Genomic DNA, 21,273 nt, shown 5'->3' with positions numbered 1-21,273 from the left:
ACAGGGAGGGCGGGCGCTTTAAAAGCAGCCGGGAGGCCCCGCCAGCTCACCCCCACAGGAACCCGCCAGGATTTCCTCCTGCGTATCAGCAGCCTGCAGGCGGAAGGGAAGGTGCTGGCCACTGACCCCTGCATGGACGCCTGGGCCCAGCTTGGGGCTTCCTGGCCCGGGACCCTCCTCCTGGCGTCAGCCTCCAAGCCCACCATTAGCCACAAGCCTGGGGTGTTTCAGAGGTTGTGAAGCACACTCAGGAGCAGATGCAAACAACTCCCCAACCCCAAGTACCTGCAAGCCCAGCATGTTTCATTCAGAAGCTCTGGGGGGTTCTGGTGCCTGGGGGAGAGGGCAGCCTCTGAATCAGGTTCGTCTGCCTCTACCTTTCCAGCTGCTGAGGGCACGTGCAGGCCTCCGACTCCCTGCTAAGTGGACAGTCATCAGGCTGCTCCCCCGCACCTGCCCTGCTCGGCCTCCACTGCCCAGGATCCCCATCCCCCATGTGTCCCTGCGCCACCCTTCTCGCCCAGAGAGGCCTCCCTGCTGCCAGTAGCCCTCCCTTCCCAATCCATTCTCCACTCAGCCCTGAGGCTTGCCCCCTGTGCCCCGCATCCCTGTCCACAGCAGGCCAGCCTCTCTGACCCGGCTGCCTGCTCTCCACACCCCCAACTCTGTTCCACCACAGGCTTTTCTACTCCATAACCACAGAGCGAGCTCCCTGGGTGCTGCCGTTACCCCAGATCCTCACAGGACTCACCACAAGGTTCAGCCTCAGGTCAAAGGTCTCCCGCCTTCACCTCCTCGTAGCACTGGCCACCAGCTGACACTAGTTTATTTTCTGTCCCCCACTGGAATGCCAGCTATGGGAGAGCAGGGAAGGGGCCGGGCTGGTTCACGCGTGGATGCTCACTTCAGATTTGTGGGCTGAATGAATGCAGGCACTTTTATTATCCTGTTACTGGTGGGGAAACGGACGCTCAAAGGGGCTAGGGAATTTGTCTAAGATCACTCAGCTAACCAGTGTGAAGATCCAACCCCAGGTCTGCTGCCTGTGGGGCGCCCTTCCCCCCACTACATTGCATGGACTCCCCCCATTAGGTCCTGTCCTCACGGACCCAGGCTGGGGTCGGCTGCTAACTGTTGGGCTGTGGGACCTGGGAACAGCAGTCTAGGTGGTAAGGCCTATGCATGGTGGACCCTGCCTCTGATCTATAAATCCCCATTTATGTATGACATAACCGATGGAGACAGGCAGGTGGCCCATCTGTACGGGCTTTTGATAAAGGTCTGGTTGGGGGCAGTCCCTCCCCCATCAGCTGAGGGGCCATGGGGCTGGTCTTTGAGATTTGGCTGGGGGGAGGTGAATGCAGAGACCCTCCCCTCCCCTTGGTGGCTCCTCCCATCCACCACAGCCTTCCTGATGGTGATGGGTCCTCCAGGCACGGATCCCCACTCTGCTGGCACGAAGGGAAAAATGAGGAGAAGCAGGCCTGGGAACCCGGCTGGCCCCTCCCCCATCCCCAATACTGCTGGACCAAAACGGTCCTGCAGCCTTAGGGCCGAAGGCTCCTGACTGGCCAGGATGAGAGAAAGTAAGTGGGCCTCAGGGGCCCTGCTATGGGGTAGAAATGGGTTGAGGAGGGACTGGGCACAGGGGCTGGCTCCCAAAGAAATCCCACGTCCTACCTCAGCAGAGCTCCCTGAAGCAATCATCTCTCAGGACATGAACCCAGACACGGACGGCACAGAGCCCTCCTCCCCACTATCCACCGCTGGGGCCACCTCCTCTGCAGGCCATGCTGGTGAGACCCCTAGACCCCACAGAGTAAGCCGTCCCAGACGCCAGGCCTAACCCTCACAACAGGTCGGGTGTGACAGTCCTGACCTGAGGGCTGGCAGGGCAGCAGCCGGTGTGCCAGGGGCACCTGAGGAGCTTCATTCCTCTCATTTGCCCTGAGGCTCCTGGTTTAGCCACAGCCTAGCACGGCCCTGTCCAAAGATGCCCTCACACCTCCCCTGTCCCAGGCTCCACAGACACCCATCCAGCATCTGGCCCTGGGAGAGCAGCTCCCTTTGCCCTTCACAGGCTCCTCCCCTCTTCCTTTACCCCAAGACCTTCTTGCATCTCTAGGCACCCTCTCCCCCTCAGGCCAACCACGCCCTGAACCAATGCCCTGCTGGGACCCCAGTGGCCCTTGAAATAAAAGACCCAGACTGTGTCAAACTTGGCTTTACTGGAATAGAGAAAATAGGCAACAGGAATCACACTTGGTGCTGGCAGCTCTAGGTCCCCTGCTCCCAGCCCTCTCAGCCCCAAGGCCTGGGGGACTCCTGCCCCCATGGGGCTCTCCCACTTGTCTGGACCGGGAGAGGCCTCCCCTTTGGAAAACTGCATGGAGCGGGAGCTTTCAATGTGCATTTCTCTGCCAGCTTCATAATTAGCAGCAAGTGCCCACAATGACAGCAACAGCAACAAGACTGAACTTAACATCTCGGGAAAGGACGCGTAAAAGAGTAAACCAGACCCACGGCGCCACATGTTAACAACGGTCCCACGAAAGAAGACACGAAACTGGTGTGCCTGGCCACGCGGCACCAGGGGCAGGCAGCAGATCCGCGGGAGGCTGAGAACCAACTGAACACACATGTTCACATTCTCTGGGAGGACAATCAACCAAAGGTACCGAAAGAGAAGAGAAAACATTTTAAAAAAGCAAAGAAAGCCTGCTTCCCGGCCCTGAGTGGACACCAGGCCAGACACGGCGGGTGGCAAGGGCCAGCTACTACCCGGGCTAGCCAGTGAGCTCCACGGGCAGCTCCCGGCCACAAAGGGCCTCCCACTGGCGGGCCAACAGCGAGATGAGCTTCTCTCGGCTCTCAGCGCTGGGGACAAACACCTGCCACTGGACCTCACGGCCCTGGCCGCCTCTAGCTGGGCCACCTGGCACCTCCCCAAAGTGGTCCAGGGTGACGCTGCCCATGAGGTCGTGGCCCTGCACGTCGTCAAAGACCAGGGTGAGGGCCTGTGGGTATGTCTGGTAGCCCATGAGCACGCGGTCCAGGTCCCGGATGCGGCGGCCGTCGTCCAGCCGGTACCGGTCCCTCTGTGGCGGCTCTTTGGCAAACTCGGGCAGCGGGTAGTGGACGAAGTCCTCGTCCAGGAGGAAGATCTCGGCGCTGGTGAGCAGGAGCGTTTTGGGGCGCAACATGCCCCTGCAGCGCCCAGATAGTGGTGTGCCCACCTGGAAGGCCTGCACATACAGCAGGATGCTGAGGGATGGCGCCTTCTCTGGGTCAGCCACCTTCTGGGCCACAGTGAATGTCAGGTCCCCAACCTCCTCCTCACTGGGGTAGGTGAACTTGACACGGCTTGAGTGGATCAGCTCATAGTTCTCCATCTTCCCTGCAGAGAGAGACGCCACCGGGGCTGCAGCCTGGAACTGGCCTGTGGTGGTTCACCAGCAGCCCCAAGCCACCCAGAGACGGCAGCATGAGTCACGTGTCTGTCAGAAGTGGGAGAGAGCACTCCAAGCCCCCACCCTCAGGCAGAGACCCTCAGGCCAGCAGCTCAGAGAAGAGCAGACACTGAGATGCTGAACGGTTGTGGATTTGCCGGGCCAGAGACTCTGCCATGGAAAAGCCATGGAAAACCCTAGCTGACTAAGCAGAAAAAGAGAGAGAGAGAGAGAGAGAGAGAGAGAGAGAGAGAGAGAGAGAGAGAGAGAGAGAGAGAGCCAGAAGCAGAGAGGGTGCTGCGGCACAGAGAGGTTGTTCCGGGGCCTGCTGCAGCCCTTGGGGTTGGCGAGGAGACCCGAGCTGGGTGGGGATACCTGTGGTCTTGTTTCCAAACTCAGAGTAGAAGTCTTTGTCGACAGGCTCAGGTGAGGGTGTGCGTTCCAGCAAGGAGAGCACGGCCATGAGGTGCTGGAGGAAGCAGTGTGTCAGGTAGCTGTCCCGTGTCAAGCATGTAACCACCTGCGCCGGAGAGGAGCCTGCGGGAGAAGGGGCCGGGCACGGTTGCAGGCTGCTACTCCCCCCAGCCCCATCCCCACCCCTGGAGCCGTCTCTAGTCTCTAGCAGGTTAGCCTGGACCTGAGGACCACAGAGCCAGGGTCAGGAGGACCCACTTGAGGAAGCATCACGGGGCCTGGGGAGACGGCCATTTCTCAGGCCGGAAGGGCTGTAACATTTTTCTGGAAGGGGATACAGAGGCATTAGGGAAAGAGCTTAGCTTTCTCTCTTCAGGAAGTATGAGTCAGAAACATCCTGCCCGTGAGCCCAGGGCCCACTCTGCCCGCCCACCCAGCACTTTGCCGCCTCTGTCCCCAGCCTCTCGCTCCAAGTCCTGAGGGGTGAGTTCTGCCCTCTCAGCAGTTCCTGAAGCTGCTTCCTCCCGCTCCGGTGAACTGGCTTTTGAGCAGATAAACTCTGCCTGCGATAATGCACCCACATATGAAGGTGGAAGCCCACTGGTGACACTGGCCTTCACCCAAAATAGGACAAAAGCACAGTGGCCACTCACCCGTCAGCCGGAAATACTGGTCAAAGAGTCCAACGTTGACTACATGCAGGTCGCTGAGTTTTAAAACAAAGCACTGAGAGATGTGGAAGGGACTGTTGTTGTAGTCGGCGTTTTTCTGATGCCAGAAATCTGTGGCAGACAGAAAGGGCGCGAACATGGTGGTGGGCGTGCTGGGTGAGCACAAGGTTCCCAGGTGTGCAGCTGCGTGGAGCAGGAACGGGCCCCCTTGATGGCCTGGCCCACTGAGGCCTGGCAAGGAGCCCCCGCCACCTCTGAGCACACATGGCCTCGGGGAAACGTGTTTTACAGTCTGAGCCTTGCCTGGTACGCTGGAGACACCAGGAGCCCTAGGACAGGGCACTGGCTAAGGCACCCACCAAGGCCCCAAGGGGCAGAGGCTGCCCAACACCCCCCCAGCACGCCTGGGTCCCGGGCACTCACAGGGCCTTACTGGGCGCTTTCACGCCTGGCCTCGCATCCCATGTGACAGCTCCAGGAGGAAAGTGCTGTCATCACCCCCCTTCCTCAGAAAAGAGATTCTTGGCCCAGTGCAGCCAAATCGCTGCTGCCTGACGTGGCACAGGGGCTCTAGAGACAGAACCCCGCCCATCCCCTCAGGCCCCAGTGCCCACCCTGCAGCGGCTCCGAGAAGTAGCGGCGGAGGCCATCGTGCAGCACAAAGTACACGGCCTTGGTGGAGAGCAGCACGCAGGCGGTCACCTCTAGCCCCGGGGTCTGGTAGAACACCACCGACGACCACAGGAGGTGCCGCAGCTCCTCGTTTTCCACCTGGACACAGAGGGGCCGGGTTGGGGCCTGCAGGAGAGCAGGGCGGCCGGGGCACACAGCTCCTCCTCCAGGCCTCTGCGGAGGGTGGCCTCCGCCAGCCCCACTACCCAGTGACCTGCCGTCCCAGGGATGGGCCCACAGCCTTGGATGGGGAGGCATGGGACCTCTACTGTGTCTCGTCAACGTATTTATAAACTCCGAAGCAGAGAGGTGGTGAGGGATGGGAGACGGTGTGCCGTGGGGTCTGCCCGGGGCCCGAGGCTAGGAATGGCCACAGGAGGAGGCGGTGATGGAGGGAACAACTGGCCAGGGAAGGGCACCCCAGGTTCTCCCTACTCAGGCCCTCAAAGCTGTGAACAGCTGAAGCTGGGGGAAAAGCCAGCACACGTAAGTCTGGGAACCTGAGGCTAACCCCAAGATGAGCCTGCTGGGGCCCCAGGACGACAGTGCCGCCTTCCTCCACAGGTGCGCTGGCCCTACCTCGGCAACGCTGCTGTGGAAGAACTCGACGATGGCGCTCCCCTGCAGGCTGGCGATGTGCCGGAGCGACGGGCAGGCGGGCAGGTGCGAAGGGATCTGATTCTCCTCCGACGTGGACCGGATCAAGTGCTCACTTGGGTACTGGGTGGGGGCCTCCACTTGTGCCGGGGCCTCTGCTGCCGGGGCTGAGGCCCCCACTGAGGCCTCCAAAGGGGTCTCTGCTGAGGCTGGGGCCTCCGCTGGGACCAAAGCTGGCACTGAGGGCTCTGCCGGAGCTGGGGTCTTTGCTGGGGTTAGAGCTGGGACCTCCACTGGGGCTGGGGCTGGGGCTGGAGCTGGAGCCTCTGCCGGGACCTCCTGGAGATGCTGCTCATTGCTGCATCTCCCAATCCCCCAAGAAAAACCATATTAACACATGAGTCCCAAATACAGATTCACATCCCACGTGTAACCTCAGTGTGAGGGAAACGCATGTACCACACACCACCTCTGGGGTCATCTGGGGATTTCATCTTGGCTCCTTATGGGAAGACCAAAGAGCAGAGAGAAAGTGCCGGGGCCCTTTCTCTTCGGGAGGAGATGGGAAGATAGGGCAGGGCTGAGAAAGACAGATGTGGCTCATGGGCTGAAAAATCATTTTGAGAAGGTGGTAAAGGTGTCAGAAATGCCACTACAGAGTCCAGAGCACAGACCAAGGTGCCCAGGGCTGGGACCTTGGGGAACATGGAGTTGAGAACCAAATACTCAAACCGCTCCTCAGTTTGCCTTCGAGGCCTCCTCAGGTAGCCCGGGATCTCACCCCACTCGGCCACCACTGCATGTGGCCACACTGGGTTTTCTCTGGTCTGTTCCAAGCATGAGATCAAACAAGCTCAGAAAGAACCCTCACAGAAGTCTGGAGCTCCCTGCCACCAGCCTACATGCCCAAGCTCATGCTGGTGGGGAGTCCTGGATGGCATCCTCTCAACTGGACAGTCCAGCTGTTGAAAGAGATCCCTGGGGCCCTGATCTTGCACTGGGCCAAATGCCCCCAAGCCCTCTGGGCTGCCCTCCTGCTGTCTTGGAGCAGAGATGCATCTGCTGGGATGAAGCAGAGCGCCTGCTTTCTGCATGCAGTCCCTACTGTGGGCAGGGTCCAGCCAGGCTTGAGGGTGGCAGGGAAACTGAGACAAAGTGTCACCATCTGAAGCCTCATCATAGGGGCAGGGAGACGGAGAGATGGCCATGCAAGGCCGCCTCTGGCATAAGGGGCTCTCCAGTACCTGGAGGCATCAAGGGTCTCTATGGAGAGCATGGAACTTGAGCTGGGCATAAGACGGGGTCCCTGATTCAGCCAGGAAGATGCTGGATGACCTTTGGGAGCATCAGTTGAGGGGCTGGGTTGGACAGAGAAGGCGAGAGATGTTGGGGTGAGGGCAGGGTCTCCACTGTCCACCAGGATGGAAGAGAAAGTGAGCTACACCGTGTCTCATGGGACAGGAAGGCCAAAAAACAAAGGGCTTTCTTGCCCAGGTAGGGAAGCCCCAGCATACATGAAGTTGGGAGCAGTAATAGGAGAAAGGGGCACCCTGAAGGGCACAGGGTGCCTCTTGAGCCCCAGGCAGGGGTGAACCTGTGGGTGTGACCATGGCCCCACACAAGCCATTATATGCCAATCCCAGGCGGCCCTGAGAGAAGCCAGGCTCGGGGGCAGGAGCAGGGGAAGGAGAGTAAGGAAGAAGAAGACAGGGCTGGGCTTTCCTGGTGGAGCAGTGGTTAAGAATCCACCTGCCAATGCAGGGGACACGGGTTCGAGCCCTGGTCTGGGAAGATCCCACATGCCGCAGAGCAACTAAGCCTGTGCGCCACAACTACTGAGCCTGCACTCTAGAGCCCACGAGCCACAACTACTGAGCCTGCGTGCCGCAACTACTGAAGCCCACGCGCCTAGAGCCTGTGCTCTGCAACAAGAGAAGCCACCACAATGAGAAACCTGCACACCACAGTGAAGAGTAGCCCCCGCTCACCACAACTAGAAAAAGCCCGCATGCAGCAACGAAGACCCAATGCAGCCAAAAATAAATTAAAAAAAAAAAAAGAAGAGGACAGGGCTGCCAACTCCTCCCCTCTCTGCACTTCACTCTCCCCCCAGAAGAAAAGGAGCTTTGCACAAAGTGACCACCCAGCTCACACACTCAAACCTTGCTGCTCTCAGCCAACAGCTTCCTTTGGAACGGACTCACAAAATTACACACAGAGAGGGCCCCTGAGCAACCCAGGTCTTCCTGAGAAGGCGTGTGTGGCTCACCAAAGGGTACGGGCTTGGAGCTGGGGGTCAGAGGCAGGTGGTGCCTGAAGCAGCCCCCTGGCTCACAGAGCCAGCCACGGAACTGCGAGCCTGGAGGCGAGAAGGCGTGGGTGATGCCTAGAGGCCATGCTTGGACTCAGTGGAGAGGGCCAGGCAAGGTGGGACCCAGCCACACAGGACTCTAAATGGCAGAGAACTGGGCCAGCCTGGCTTTGTGGAAGGACAGCTTTCCTGGGCCTCTTCTGAAGCCTTGGGAGATAAGGAGCAGCCCAGCACCAAGCCCCAAGCCCGAGGGAGCCAAAGGCAATGCTGAGGGGTGCTGGAGATCTGGGTGAAGTGATTGGTCTCAGCCGGCCTCCCGCCCCCTGGCCCCCAAAAGCCCATGCTCGGTCTTACCGGGCCCCGTCCTCGGCAGCCTGGCCATCCACAGGGGGGCTCTGAGGCCTGCCCCCGGTTGCAGGGGTCTTGGCGATGACTACAGTCTTCAGGTCCTGCAGTGAGGCCCGCAGCTGGTTGTAGATGCGCAGGAAGTGGAACTTCTCATGGGGCAGCACGAAGATGGCGGTGACAAAGCGGTAGCCCACAAGCAGCTCAAGCACGTGGCCATCTGCGAAGGCGCCCCTCGGCTGAGTGCAGCTGCGTGTGGGGTCCAGAAGCACAGTGGAGAGCGGCACACGGCTAAGCTTGAAGCTGTTGCGGTTGCGGCAGTTGTGGGTGCCGCGATTGGGCATGGGGTTGAAGTCGGCCTTGATGACGTTGAGGTGCTGGGGTGTGAGCAGCAGCCAGTAGGGGATGGCAGCAGACTTGACAGCCTCGGAGGGTGCACAGCAGGAGCGCCGCACGGCAGAGCACAGCGTGCAGCTGGCCCACTCGATGTTGCCCGAGTAGTCCCCGGCGGCTGTCTGCACCATGCGCTTGTCACTGTAGACCAGGTACACAGGGAAGCAGCCCTGGCTGCGCTCCTGGCAGCCGCCCGCCACCTTGTAGAAGGTGAGCAGCTGGCGCAGGAACTCCTGCAGGCTGGTGTGGCTGCCATAGAGCACGGGGCTGCACAGCATGGCCATGTGCTGCGGGGCGAAGCAAGAGCGCAGGTCAGCGTGGAACTCGTGCAGGTTGGCGGCGTCTGAGATGATGAAGAGCGTGTTCTCGCTGTGCCGCACCTTGAGCACCAGGCACAGCTCCGGCATGAGGAAGCCAAACTCGGTGAGGTCGCCGTGCGGGAAGCAGAACACAAAGCGCAGGGTGGAGAGGATGTGCTGGCTGCTGCCCCGCGACTCCTGGTGCGGGATCTCAAAGACAGCGATGCCGAAGTCTGTGAGCACGAGGCAGGCAGCAAACTGGCGGATGCTGCCCTGCACGTGGATCAAGAAGCACCAGAGCACCTTGAGGATGCGGATGTGCTCCAGCAGGAAGTCCTCATCTGCGCCCAGGGCCCACTCCAGAGCCAGGCGCTCCTCCTCGCCCTCCTCCTCCTCCTCTTCTTCTTCCTCTTCTTCCTCTTCCTCTCCTGGCCCACCCTCTTCCTCTTCCTCCACATCCGGGGGCCCCATTTCAAAGTAGCGGTTCTCAGTAACATCCTCCTCCTCCTCATCATCATCCTCGCCCTGCTCGCCCTGGCCCTCCTCTCGCTGGTTGGCAGCCTCAATCCAAGCAGGTAGCTGCCGCTCGATGGCCTGCCGGATGAGCGTGCTCAGGCGCTGGATGAAGTCCTGGTTGGTGGCGGTGTAGCCAATGCAGGTGAAGGGCAGGAAGATGATCTGGCCGGACCCTGGCACCACCTGGACCTCTGGCTCCACGTGCTCTGGGCTGTGTGGGGAGAAGCCAGGTCAGTGACATGCTGGGCTGGGATGCCCCCACCTCCCATGTCCAGTCCTGCTGCTGTCCCCTGGCCCTGAAGAAGCAACCCATGGGTCTCCCAAGCCTCCTAAACAGCTGAGCCTGGTCCTAGCAAGCACCCTGGTGGGGAGCCGAGGTGCTGGAAGGCTGAGGCCACCACACTTCCAGGGTCCAGACCACAGGCATCCAACACAATCCTGCGCACATCATGAAGACTTCTCAGTCCTTCAGACGCTGGCCACAAGCCCCAAGAGCAATGAGTGCTCATGGGTATGGACTAACTTGACAACAGTCCCCTGCAGGGGCACCCAGTCGCCTTCACAGGTGAGAGGCTTGGGGAGTGGGCTGGGGGTCTTAGGACCTTCACATTTAAATTCAAGCTCCTTTAGAGACAGGTAATCTACCTGAAAAAGAATTCAGAGTAATGATGATTCAAAATCTCAGAAAAAGAATGTAGGCACAGACCAAGAACATACAAGAAATGTTTAACAAAGAGACAAAAGATTTAAAGAACAGAGATGAACAACACAGTAAGTGAAATGAAAAACACACCATAAGGAATCAGTAGCAGAATAACTGAGGCAGAAGAACGAATAAGTGAGCTGGAAGACAGAGTGGTGGAAATCACTGCCACAGAACAGAATAAAGAAAAAAGAATGAAAAGAAATGAGGACAGTCTCAGAGATTTCTGGGACATTAAATGCACCAACGTTCACATTATAGGGGTCCCAGAAGAAGAAGAGAAAGGGAAAGGGCCTGAGAAAGTATTTGAAGAGATTATAGCTGAAAACTTCCCTAACATGGGAAAGGAAACAGTCACCCAAGTCCAGAAAGCACAGAGTCCCATACAGGATAAACCCAAGGAGGAACACACCGAGACACATATTAATCAAACTGACAAAAATTAAATACAAAGAAAAAATATTAAAAGCAACAAATAACATACAAGGGAATCCCTATAAGGTCATCAGCTAATTTTTCAGCAGAAACTCTTGAAGGCCAGAAGAGAGTGTCACGAGATATACAAACATATATATATATATATATATATATATATATATACACACATATATATACACACACATATATATATATGTGTCTTTTAAATATCTTTATTGGAGTATAAGTGATGAAAAGGAAAAACCTACAACCAAAAATACTCTAACAAGCAAGGCTCTCATTCAGATTGACGGAGAAATCAAAAGCTTTACAGACAAGCAAAAGCTAAGAGAATTCAGCATCACCAAATTAGCGTTACAACAAATGCTAAAGGAACTTCTCTAGGCAGGGGGGTAAAAAAAGAGGCCACAACTAGAAATAAGAAAATCACAAATGGGAAAGCTCACTGGTAAATGCAAACATAAAGTAATTAAGTAGGAAATCACCCATACACAAATATGATGTCAAAACCAGCAACCATGAGGAGACTACAAATGCAGAATATGGGAGCTGCATTTGAAATCAAGAGACCAGCAACTTAAAACAACCTTGTATGCAGACTGCTACATCAAAACCTCATGGGAACTGCAAACCAAAACACTAAAATAGATACACACACAAAAAAGAAAAAGCAACCCAAACACAACACTAAAGATAGTCATCAAACCATAAGAGAAGAGTACAAAAGAAAAAGGGAAGAAAGAAGACCAACAAAAACAAATCCAAAACAATTTAAAAAACGGCAATAGGAACAAACATATCGATAATTACCTTAAATGTAAATGGATTAAATGCTCCAACCAAAAGATGCAGACTGGCTGAATGGATACAAAAACAAGACCAGTATATATGCTGTCTACAAGAGACCCACTTCAGACCAAGAGACATACATAGACTGAAAGTGAGGGGATGGAAAAAGAGATTCCATGCGATGGAAATCAAAAGAAAGCTGGAGTAGCAATACTTGTATCAGAGATAAGAAAGGACACTATATAATGATCAAGGGATCAATCCAAGAAGAAGATATAACAATTGTAAATATATATGCACCCAACATAGGAGCACCTCAATATATAAAGCAAATGCCAACAGCCATAAAAGGGGAAATCGACGGTAACACAATAACAGTGGGGGACTTTAACACCCCACTTACACCAATGGACAGATCATCCAGACAGAAAATCAACAGGGAAACACAAGCCTTAAATGATACATCAGACCAGATGGATTTAATTGAATTTATAGGGCATTCCATCCGAAAACAGCAGAATACACTTTCTTCACAAGTGCACACTGAACATTCTGCAGGACAGATCACATCTGGGAAAACAAACCAAGCCTTGGTAAATTTAAGAAAACTGAAATCATATCAAGCATCCTTTCCGACCACAATGCTATGAGATTAGAAATCAATTACAGGGAAAAAAAATTATAAAAAACACAAACACATGGAGGCTAAACAATATGTTACTAAACGACCAATGCATCACTGAAGAAATCAAAGAGGAAATCAAAAAATACCTAGAGACAAATGACGAAAACATGACGATCCAAACCTATGGGATGCAGCAAAGGCAGTTCTAAGAGGGAAGTTTACAGCATACAATCTTACCTCAGGAAACAAGAAAAATCTCAAATAAACAACCTAACCTTAGACCTAAAGGAACTAGAGAAAGAAGAACAAACAAAACCCAAAGTGAGTAGAAGAAATCATAAAGATCAGAGCAGAAACAAATGAAATAGAGACAAAGAAAACAATAAAAAAGATCAATGAAACTAAAAGCTGGTTCTTTGAAAAGATAAACAAAACTGATAAACCTTTAGCTAGAGACTCATCAGGGAAAAAAGGGAGAGGGCTCAAATCAATAAAATTAGACATGAAAAAGGGTAAGTAACAAATGACACCACAGAAGTACGAAGGATAATAACAGACTATTACAAGCAACTATACACCAGTAAAATGGACAACCTGGAAGAAATGGACAAATTCTTAGAAAGGTACAACCTTCCAAGGCTGAACCAGGAAGAAATAGAAAATAGGAACAGACCAATCACAAGTATTGAAATTGAAACTGTGATTAAAAAACTTCCAACAAACAAAAGTCCAGGACCAGATGGCTTCACAGGTGAATTATATCAAACATTTAGAGAAGAGTTAACACCTCTCCTTCTCAAACTCTTCCAAAAAGTTGCTGAGGAAGGAACACTCCCAAGCTCATTCTATGAGGCCACTGTCACCCTGATACCAAAACCAGACAAAAATACCACACAAAAAGAAAATTACAGGCCAATATCACTGATGAACACAGACACAAAAATTCTCACCAAAATACTAGCAAACAGAATCCAACAGCACATTAAAAGGATCATACACCATGATCAAGTGGGGTTTATTCCAGGAATGCAAGGATTCTTCAATATACGCAAATCAATGTGATAAACCATATTTACAAACTGAAGGAGAAAAACCATGTGATCATCTCAATAGATGCAGAGAAAGCTTTTGACAAAATTCAACACCCATTTATGATAAAAACCCTTCAGAAAGTAGGCACAGAGGGAACTTACCTCAACATAATAAAGGCCATATATGACAAACCCACAGCCAACATCGTTCTTAATGGTGAAAAACTGAAACCATTTCCTCTAAGATCAGGAACAAGACAAGGTTGTCCACTCTCACCACTATTATTCAACATAGTCATGGAAATTTTAGCCACAGCAATCAGAGAAGAAAAAGAAATAAAAGGAATCCAAATTGGAAAGAAGAAGTAAAGCTGTCACTGTTTGCAGATGACATGATACTATGCATAGAGAATCCTATGAGAAAACTACTAGAACTAATCAATGAATTTGGTAAAGTAGCAGGATACAAAATTAATGCACAGAAATCTCTGGCATTCCTATACATTAATGATAAAAAATCTGAAAGAGAAATTAAGGAAACACTCCCATTTACGATTTCAACAAAAAGAATAAAATACCTAGGAATAAACCTACATAAGGAGACAAAAGACCTGCATGCAGAAAACTATAAGACACTGATAAAAGAAATCAAAGGCGACACAAACAGATGGAGAGATATACCATGTTCTTGGATTGGAAGAATCAACACTGTGAAAATGACTCTACTACCCAAAGCAATCTACAGATTCAATGCAATCCTTATCAAACTACCAATGTCATTTTTCACAGAACTAGAACAAAAAATTTCACAATTTGTATGGAAACACAAAAGACCCCAAATAGCCAAAGCAATCTTGAGAAAGAAAAATGGAGCTGGAGGAATCAGGCTCCCCGACTTCAGACTACACTACAAAGCTACAGTAATCAAGACAGTATTGTACCAGCACAAAAACAGACATATAGATCAATGGAACAGGACAGAATGCCCAGAGATAAACCCACTCACATATGGTCACCTTTTTTTTGATAAAGGAGGCAAGAATATACAATGGAGAAAAGACAGCCTCTTCAATAAGTGGTGCTGGGAAAACTGGACAGCTACATGTAAAAGAATGAAATTAGAACACTCCCTAACACCATACACAAAAGTAAATTCAAAATGGATTAAAGACCTAAATGTAAGACCAGACACTATAAAACTTTTATAGGAAAACACAGGCAGAACACTCTATGACATAAATCACAGCAAGATCCTTTTTGACCCACCTCCTAGACAAATGGAAATAAAAATAAACAAATGGGACCTAATGAATCTCAAAAGCTTTTACACAGCAAAGGAAAACATAAACAAGACAAAAAGACGACTCTCAGAATGGGAGAAAATATTTGTAAATGAAGCAACTGACAAAGGATTAATCTCCAAAATTTACAAGCAGCTCATTATCAAAAAAAACAAACAACCCAATCCAAAACTGGGCAGAAGACCTAAACAGACATTTCTCCAAAGAAGATATACAGATTGCCAACAAACACATGAAAGGGTGCTCAACATCACTAATCATTAGAGAAATGCAAATCAAAACTACAGTGAGGTATCACCTCACAGAAGTCAGAATGACCATCATCAAAAAATCTACACACAATACACACAATAAATGCTGGAGAGGGTGTGGAGAAAAGGGAACACTCTTGCACTGTTGGTGAGAATGTAAATTGATACAGCTACTACGGAGAACAGTATGGAGGTTCCTTAAAAACCTACAAATAGAACTACCATACGACCCAGCAATCCCACTACTGGGCATATACCCTGAGAAAACCATAATTCAAAAAGAGTCATGTACCCCAATGTTCACTGCAGCTTATTTACAATAGCCAGGACATGGAAGCAACCTAAGTGTCCATCGACAGATGAATGGATAAAGAAGACGTGGCACATATATACAATGGAATATGATAAAGAAAATGTGGCACATATATACAACAGAATATTACTGAACCATAAAAAGAAACGAAATTGAGTTATCTCCAGTGAGGTGGATGGACCTAGAGTCTGTCATACAGAGTGAAGTAAGTCAGAAAGAGAAAAACAAATACCATGCGCTAACACATATATATGGAATCTAAATACAAAAAAAAAGGTTCTGAAGAACCTAGGGGCAGGACAGGAATAAAGATGCAGATGTAGAGAATGGACTTGAGGACACAGGGAGGAGGAAGGGTAAGCTGGGAGGAAGTGAGAGAGTCGCATGGACATATATACACTACCAAATGTAAAACAGATAGCTAGTGGGAAGCAGCTGCATAGCACAGGGAGATTAGCTCGGTGCTTTGTGACCACCTAGAGGGGTGGGATAGGGAGAGTGGGAGGGAGACACAAGAGGGAGGAGATATAGGGATATATGTATAGCAGATTCACTTTGTTATAAAGCAGAAACTACCACACCACTGTAAAGCAATTATACGCTAATAAAGATGTTAAAAAATATATACTAGCAAACAGAATCCAACAACACCTTAAAAGGATCATACACCATGATCAAGTGGGATTTATCCCAGGATGAAAGGATTCTTCAATATATGCAAATCAGTCGATGTGATACACCACATTAACAAACTGAAGAATAAAAATTATATGATCATCTCAATAGATGCAGAAAAAGCTTTTGACAAAATCCAACACCCATTTATGATAAAAACTCTCTAGAGAGCGGGCACAGAGGGAACCTACCTCAACATAATAAAGGCCATATAAGACAAACCCACAGCCAATATCATTCTCAATGGTGAAAAACTGAAAGCATTTCCTCTAAGATCAGGAACATGACAAGGATGTCCACTCTTGCCACTTTTATTCAACACAGTTTTGGAATTTCTAGCCACGGCATCAGAGAAGAAATAAAAGGAATCCGAATTGGAAAAGAAGAAGTAAAACTGTCACTGTTTGCAAATGACATTATACTATACACAGAGAATCCTAAAGACACTACCAGAAAACTACTAGAGCTCATCAGTGAATTTGCAGGATACAAAATTAATACACAGAAATCTCTTGCATTCCTATACACTAACAACAAAAGATCAGAAAGAGAAATTAAGGGAACACTCTCATTTACCATTGCAACAAAAAGAATAAAATACCTAGGAATAAACCTACCTAAGGAGGCAAAAGACCTGTACTCAGAAAACCGTAAGATGCTGATGAAAGAAATCAAAGATGACACAAACAGATGGAGAGATGTACTATGTTCTTGGATTGGAAGAATCAATATTGTCAAAATGACAATCAATATTGTCAAAATGACCCAAAGCAATCTACAGATTCAATGCGATCCCTATCAAATTACTAATGGCATTTTTCACAGAATTACAACAAAAAATTTTACAATTTGTATGGAAACACAAAAGACAAATTGCTTTGAATAGCCAAAGCAATTTTGAGAAAGAAAAACGGAGCTGGAGGCATCAGCCTCCCTGACTTCAGACTATACTACAAAGCTACAGTAATCAAAACAGTTTGGTACTGGCATTAAAAACAGAAATATAGATCAATGGAACAGGAGAGAAAGCCCAGAGATAAACCCACACATCTGTGGTCAACTAATCTATGACAAAGGAGACAAGAATATACAATGGAGAGAAGACAGTCTCTTCAATAAGTGGTGCTGGGAAAACTGGACAGCTACATGTGAAAGAGTGAAATTAGAACCCTCCCTAACACCATACACAAAAATAAACTCAAAATGGATTAAAGACCTAAATGTAAGGCCGAATACTATACAACTCTTAGAGGAAAATATAGGCAGCACTCAACAGGCACATGAAAAGATGCTGAACATCACTAATCATCAGGGAAATGCACACCAAAACCACAATGAGCTATCACCTCACATGTGTCAGAATGGCTATCATCAAAAAGAATGCAAATAATGTTGGCAAGGATGTGGGGAAAAGGGAATTCTTATATACTGTTGGTGGAAATATAACTTAGTGCAGCCACTGTGGAAAACAGTATGGAGGTTTCTCAAAAAACTAAAAATAGGGCTTCCCTGGTGGCGCAGTGGTTGAGAGTCCGCCTGCCGATGCAGAGGACATGGGTTCGTGCCCCGGTCTGGGAAGGTCCCATGTGCCACGGAGCAGCTGGGCCTGTGAGCCATGGCCACTGAGCCTGCGCGTCCAGAGCCTGTGCTCCGCAACGGGAGAGGCCACAACAGTGAGAGGCCCGCGTATCGCCCAAAAAAAAAAAAAAAAAAAATAGAACTACCATATGACCCAGCAATTCCATTCCTGGGTATATACCCCCAAAAAACCAAAACACTAATTCAAAAAGATAGATGTGCCCCAATGTTCATAGCAGCATTATTTACAATTGCCAAGATATGGAAGCAACCTAAGTGTCCATCAACAGATGACTGGATAAAGAAGATGTGGTACATATGTACAATGGAATACCACTCAGCCATAAAAATAATGAGATTTTGCCATTTGAAACAACATGGATGGACTTGGAGGGTATTATGATAAGTGAAATAAGTCAAACAGATAAATATTGTATGATATCACTTTTATGTGGAATCTAAAAAATAAAACAAACTGGTGACTATAACAAAACAGATATAGAGAACTAGTGTTTATCAATGGGGAGAGGGAAGGAAGGATGGGCCAGATAGGGGTACAGGATTAAGAAGTATGAGCTATTATGTATAAAAAACGGTACAAGGATATATTGTATAACACAGGGAATACAGTCAATATTTTATAATAACTATAACTGGATTATAACCTTTAAAAATTGAATCACTATATTGTATACCTGTAACATATAATATTATACATCAATTATACTTCAATTAAAAAAAACAAGCAAACTAAAATATATGTATATATATACACATATTGTATATGTATGTGTGTATATAAATATACATACGTATACATTGTATATACATACATTCCATATGTATATAAATATATGTATACGTATATACATATATCGCTGACATAAATCACAGCAAGATCTTTTTTGATCCACCTCCTAGAGTAATGAAAATAAAAACAAAAATAAACAAATGGGACCTAATTTAACTTAAAAGGTTTTGCACAGCAAAGGAAACCATAAACAAAATGAAAAGACAACTCACACGTGGAGAAAAGGGAACCCTCTTGCACTGTTGGTGGGAATGTAAATTGATACAGCCACTATGCAGAACAGTATGGAGGTTCCTTAAAAAACTAAAAATAGAATTACCGTATAACCCAGCAATCCCACTATTGGGCATATACCCAGAGAAAACCATAATTCAAAAAGACACATGCACCCCAATGTTCACTGCAGCACTATTTACAATAGCCACGTCATGAAAGCAACCTAAATGCCCATAGATAGACAAATGGATAAAGAAGATGTGGCACATATATAAAATGGAGAATTACTCAGCCACAAAAAAAGGACGAAATTGGGTCATTTGTAGAGACGTAGATGGATCTAGAGACTGTCCTACAGGGTGAAGTCAGAAAGAGAAAAACAAATATCATATATTAATACATATATGTGGGACCTAGAAAGATGGTACAGATGAACCGGTCTGCAGGGCAGAAATAGAGACACAGATGTAGAGAACAAACGTATGGACACCAAGGGGGGAAAGCAACGGGGGGGGGTGGTGGTGGTGGGATGAACTGCGAGATTGAGACTGACGTATATACACTAATATGTATAAAACAGATAACTAATAAGAACCTACAGAAACTAACACACCAGTGTAAAGCAATTATACTCCAATAAAGATGTTAAAAAAAAAAAAAAGAAAGAAAAAACCCACAGAATGGAAGAAAGCATTTGCAAACGAAGCGACCAACAAGGGATTAATCTCCAAAATATACAAACAGTTCATGCAGCTCAATATCAAAAAAACAAACATCCCAGTCAAAAAATGAGTGGAAGATCTAAATAGACATTTCTCCAAAGAAGACATGCAGATGGCCAAAAAGCACACGAAAAGATGCTTAACATCATTAATTATTAGAGAAATGCCAATCAAAACTACAGTGAGGTTTCACCTCACACCGGTCAGAATGGCCAACATCAAAAAATCTACAAACAGTAAATGCTGGAGACGGTGTGGAGAAAAAGGAACCCTCTTGCACTGTTGGTGGGAATGTAAATCGGTACAACCATTATGGAGAACGGTATAGAGGTTCCTTAAAAAACTAAATATAGAACTACCATATGATCCAGCAATCCCACTCCTGGCCATATATCCGGAGAAAACCGTAATTCGAAAAGCTACATGCACCCCAATGTTCACTGCAGCACTGTTTACAATAGCCAAGACATGGAAGCAACCTAAATGTCCATCAACAGGTGAATGGAAAAAGAAGATCTGGTACATGTATACAATGGAATACTACTCAACCATAAAAAAGAATGAAATAATGTCATTTGCAGCAACATGGATGGACCTAGGAATTGTCATACTAAGTGAAGTTAGACAAAAACAAATATCATATGATATCGCTTATATGTGGAATCTAAAAAAAGTGATACAAATAAACTTATTTACAAAACAGAAATAGAGTCACAGATGTAGAAAACAAGCTTATGATTACCGGGGGGAATTGGAGGAGGAATAAAATGGGAGATTGTGATTCGTATGTACATACTACTATATATAAAATAGATAATAAGGACCTACTGTATAGCACAGGGAACTCTACTCAACACTCTGTAATGATCTATATGGGAAAAGACCTTAAAGAGTGGATATATGCATAACTGATTCACTTTGCTGTACACCTGAAACTAACACAACATTGTAAATCAACTATACTCCAATAAAAATTAAAAAAAATTCAAGCGCCTCTTGGCCTCTACTGGCCCTGGTGAAAAAGGGTATGTAGAATGGGTTGGGGAACCTCTTCTGTAAAGACAGTAAACACTTGAGGCTTTGGGGGCTACCCCACCCACATCGTTTATTTTAAAAAAAAACAGCTCCTTAAGAATGGAACAATCATTTTTAGCTCACAGACTGTACAAAACAGGCAGTGGACTAAATTGGCTTTGACCTGCTGACCCCTAGCGTAGGATAACGTGTCAATGCAAAGTTTAGGGATTAGAACTTGGAAACAGACCAGAGCCCATTTCAGCTGTGTTTATTTATTTAAAGGAAGAAATAGTTCTATAGGACTTCTGCAAACAGACTTTTAAGAAAATCTTGGTTACTACTGGCCCACAGAGTATGTGCAGAAGGCCCAGAATGCCTTCCATGATAGCCTCTTCCTTACCTTGCACCGCCAACAGCTCCCGGCACGTCTCTTAAATCATCAGAAGGTGCCTGCCAGGAAAGGAAACGCGGTCAGCCCCCACCTGCCGCAGCCATGCCCTGGCATTCACCGGGCGGCAGGCCCTGAGCACTCCTTCGTGGCCCAGCAGGAGGCTCCTTGCTAACCCCACACTCCACCCTAGGGTGGATCTTGGGGCTCAGAGAGGCAGAGAGACTCACTCAGTCATCCTGCCAGTGCACAGCAGAGCTAAGATTCCCAACCGTGTCGGTCTGACCCCAGCCCACACTCCCAACCCCTGGGCCAAAGCCTCTCGCCCTCCGCAAGCTCAGCTTGTGCCTCCAGGTCTGGCATCTGAATGTTCCCTGTGCCATCCCACAGGGTCCATGTGGACCATCTACCAACTTGGTACCGGGCCAGCAGAGGACATGGTGAGCGGAGGCTGTGCAGCGCCTGGCAAGGCCCTCCCAATGGTCTCTGGGCAGCGGGGAAGACCTAGGGCTCAGGAGCCTCCTGCTGTGACCCTGGGGAGGGTGAAGGGAGAGTGCAGTGGAGTGCTGGGACAGAGCGAGGACTCTGCCCACTGCCCCACGTGACACTGTGTTGGTGAAGAGAGACAGGGCTAGGCAGGCCCAGCTACCAAGCACACTCCCCACGCACACAGCAAATGAGCCCCTCGCACCACACCTGCCATCCTCTTTCTTTCCAAGACACAGGAAGCAGCTCAGGGACCCTCAGG

General features: G+C 49.0%; 1 protein-coding gene across 3 annotated transcripts in view; it reads right to left on the bottom strand.

The window, feature by feature from the left end:
* Positions 1–2,208: 2,208 nt before the first annotated feature.
* NISCH (nischarin) overlaps positions 2,209–21,273 on the bottom strand; it is a 43,176-nt gene continuing 24,111 nt past the window's right edge. The window contains exons 15-22 of one of the 3 annotated variants that reach the window (XM_067754715.1): positions 20,538–20,587; positions 8,469–9,878; positions 7,048–7,161; positions 5,786–6,167; positions 5,149–5,305; positions 4,517–4,645; positions 3,825–3,986; positions 2,209–3,397 (exon numbers count right to left, since the gene is read on the bottom strand). In XM_067754715.1, coding sequence (XP_067610816.1) covers positions 2,787–3,397; positions 3,825–3,986; positions 4,517–4,645; positions 5,149–5,305; positions 5,786–6,167; positions 7,048–7,161; positions 8,469–9,878; positions 20,538–20,587 — 3,015 coding nt within the window. In that variant the 3' untranslated portion in view covers positions 2,209–2,786. The remainder of the gene's footprint in view (positions 3,398–3,824; positions 3,987–4,516; positions 4,646–5,148; positions 5,306–5,785; positions 6,168–7,047; positions 7,162–8,468; positions 9,879–20,537; positions 20,588–21,273) is intronic. The other 2 variants (XM_067754711.1, XM_067754712.1) reach the window with 2 other exon arrangements.

This window comes from Pseudorca crassidens, chromosome 10 (genome assembly GCF_039906515.1).
Source record: "Pseudorca crassidens isolate mPseCra1 chromosome 10, mPseCra1.hap1, whole genome shotgun sequence".
NCBI lineage: Eukaryota > Metazoa > Chordata > Mammalia > Artiodactyla > Delphinidae > Pseudorca > Pseudorca crassidens.
This window is presented reverse-complemented; position numbering and strand designations above follow the sequence as displayed.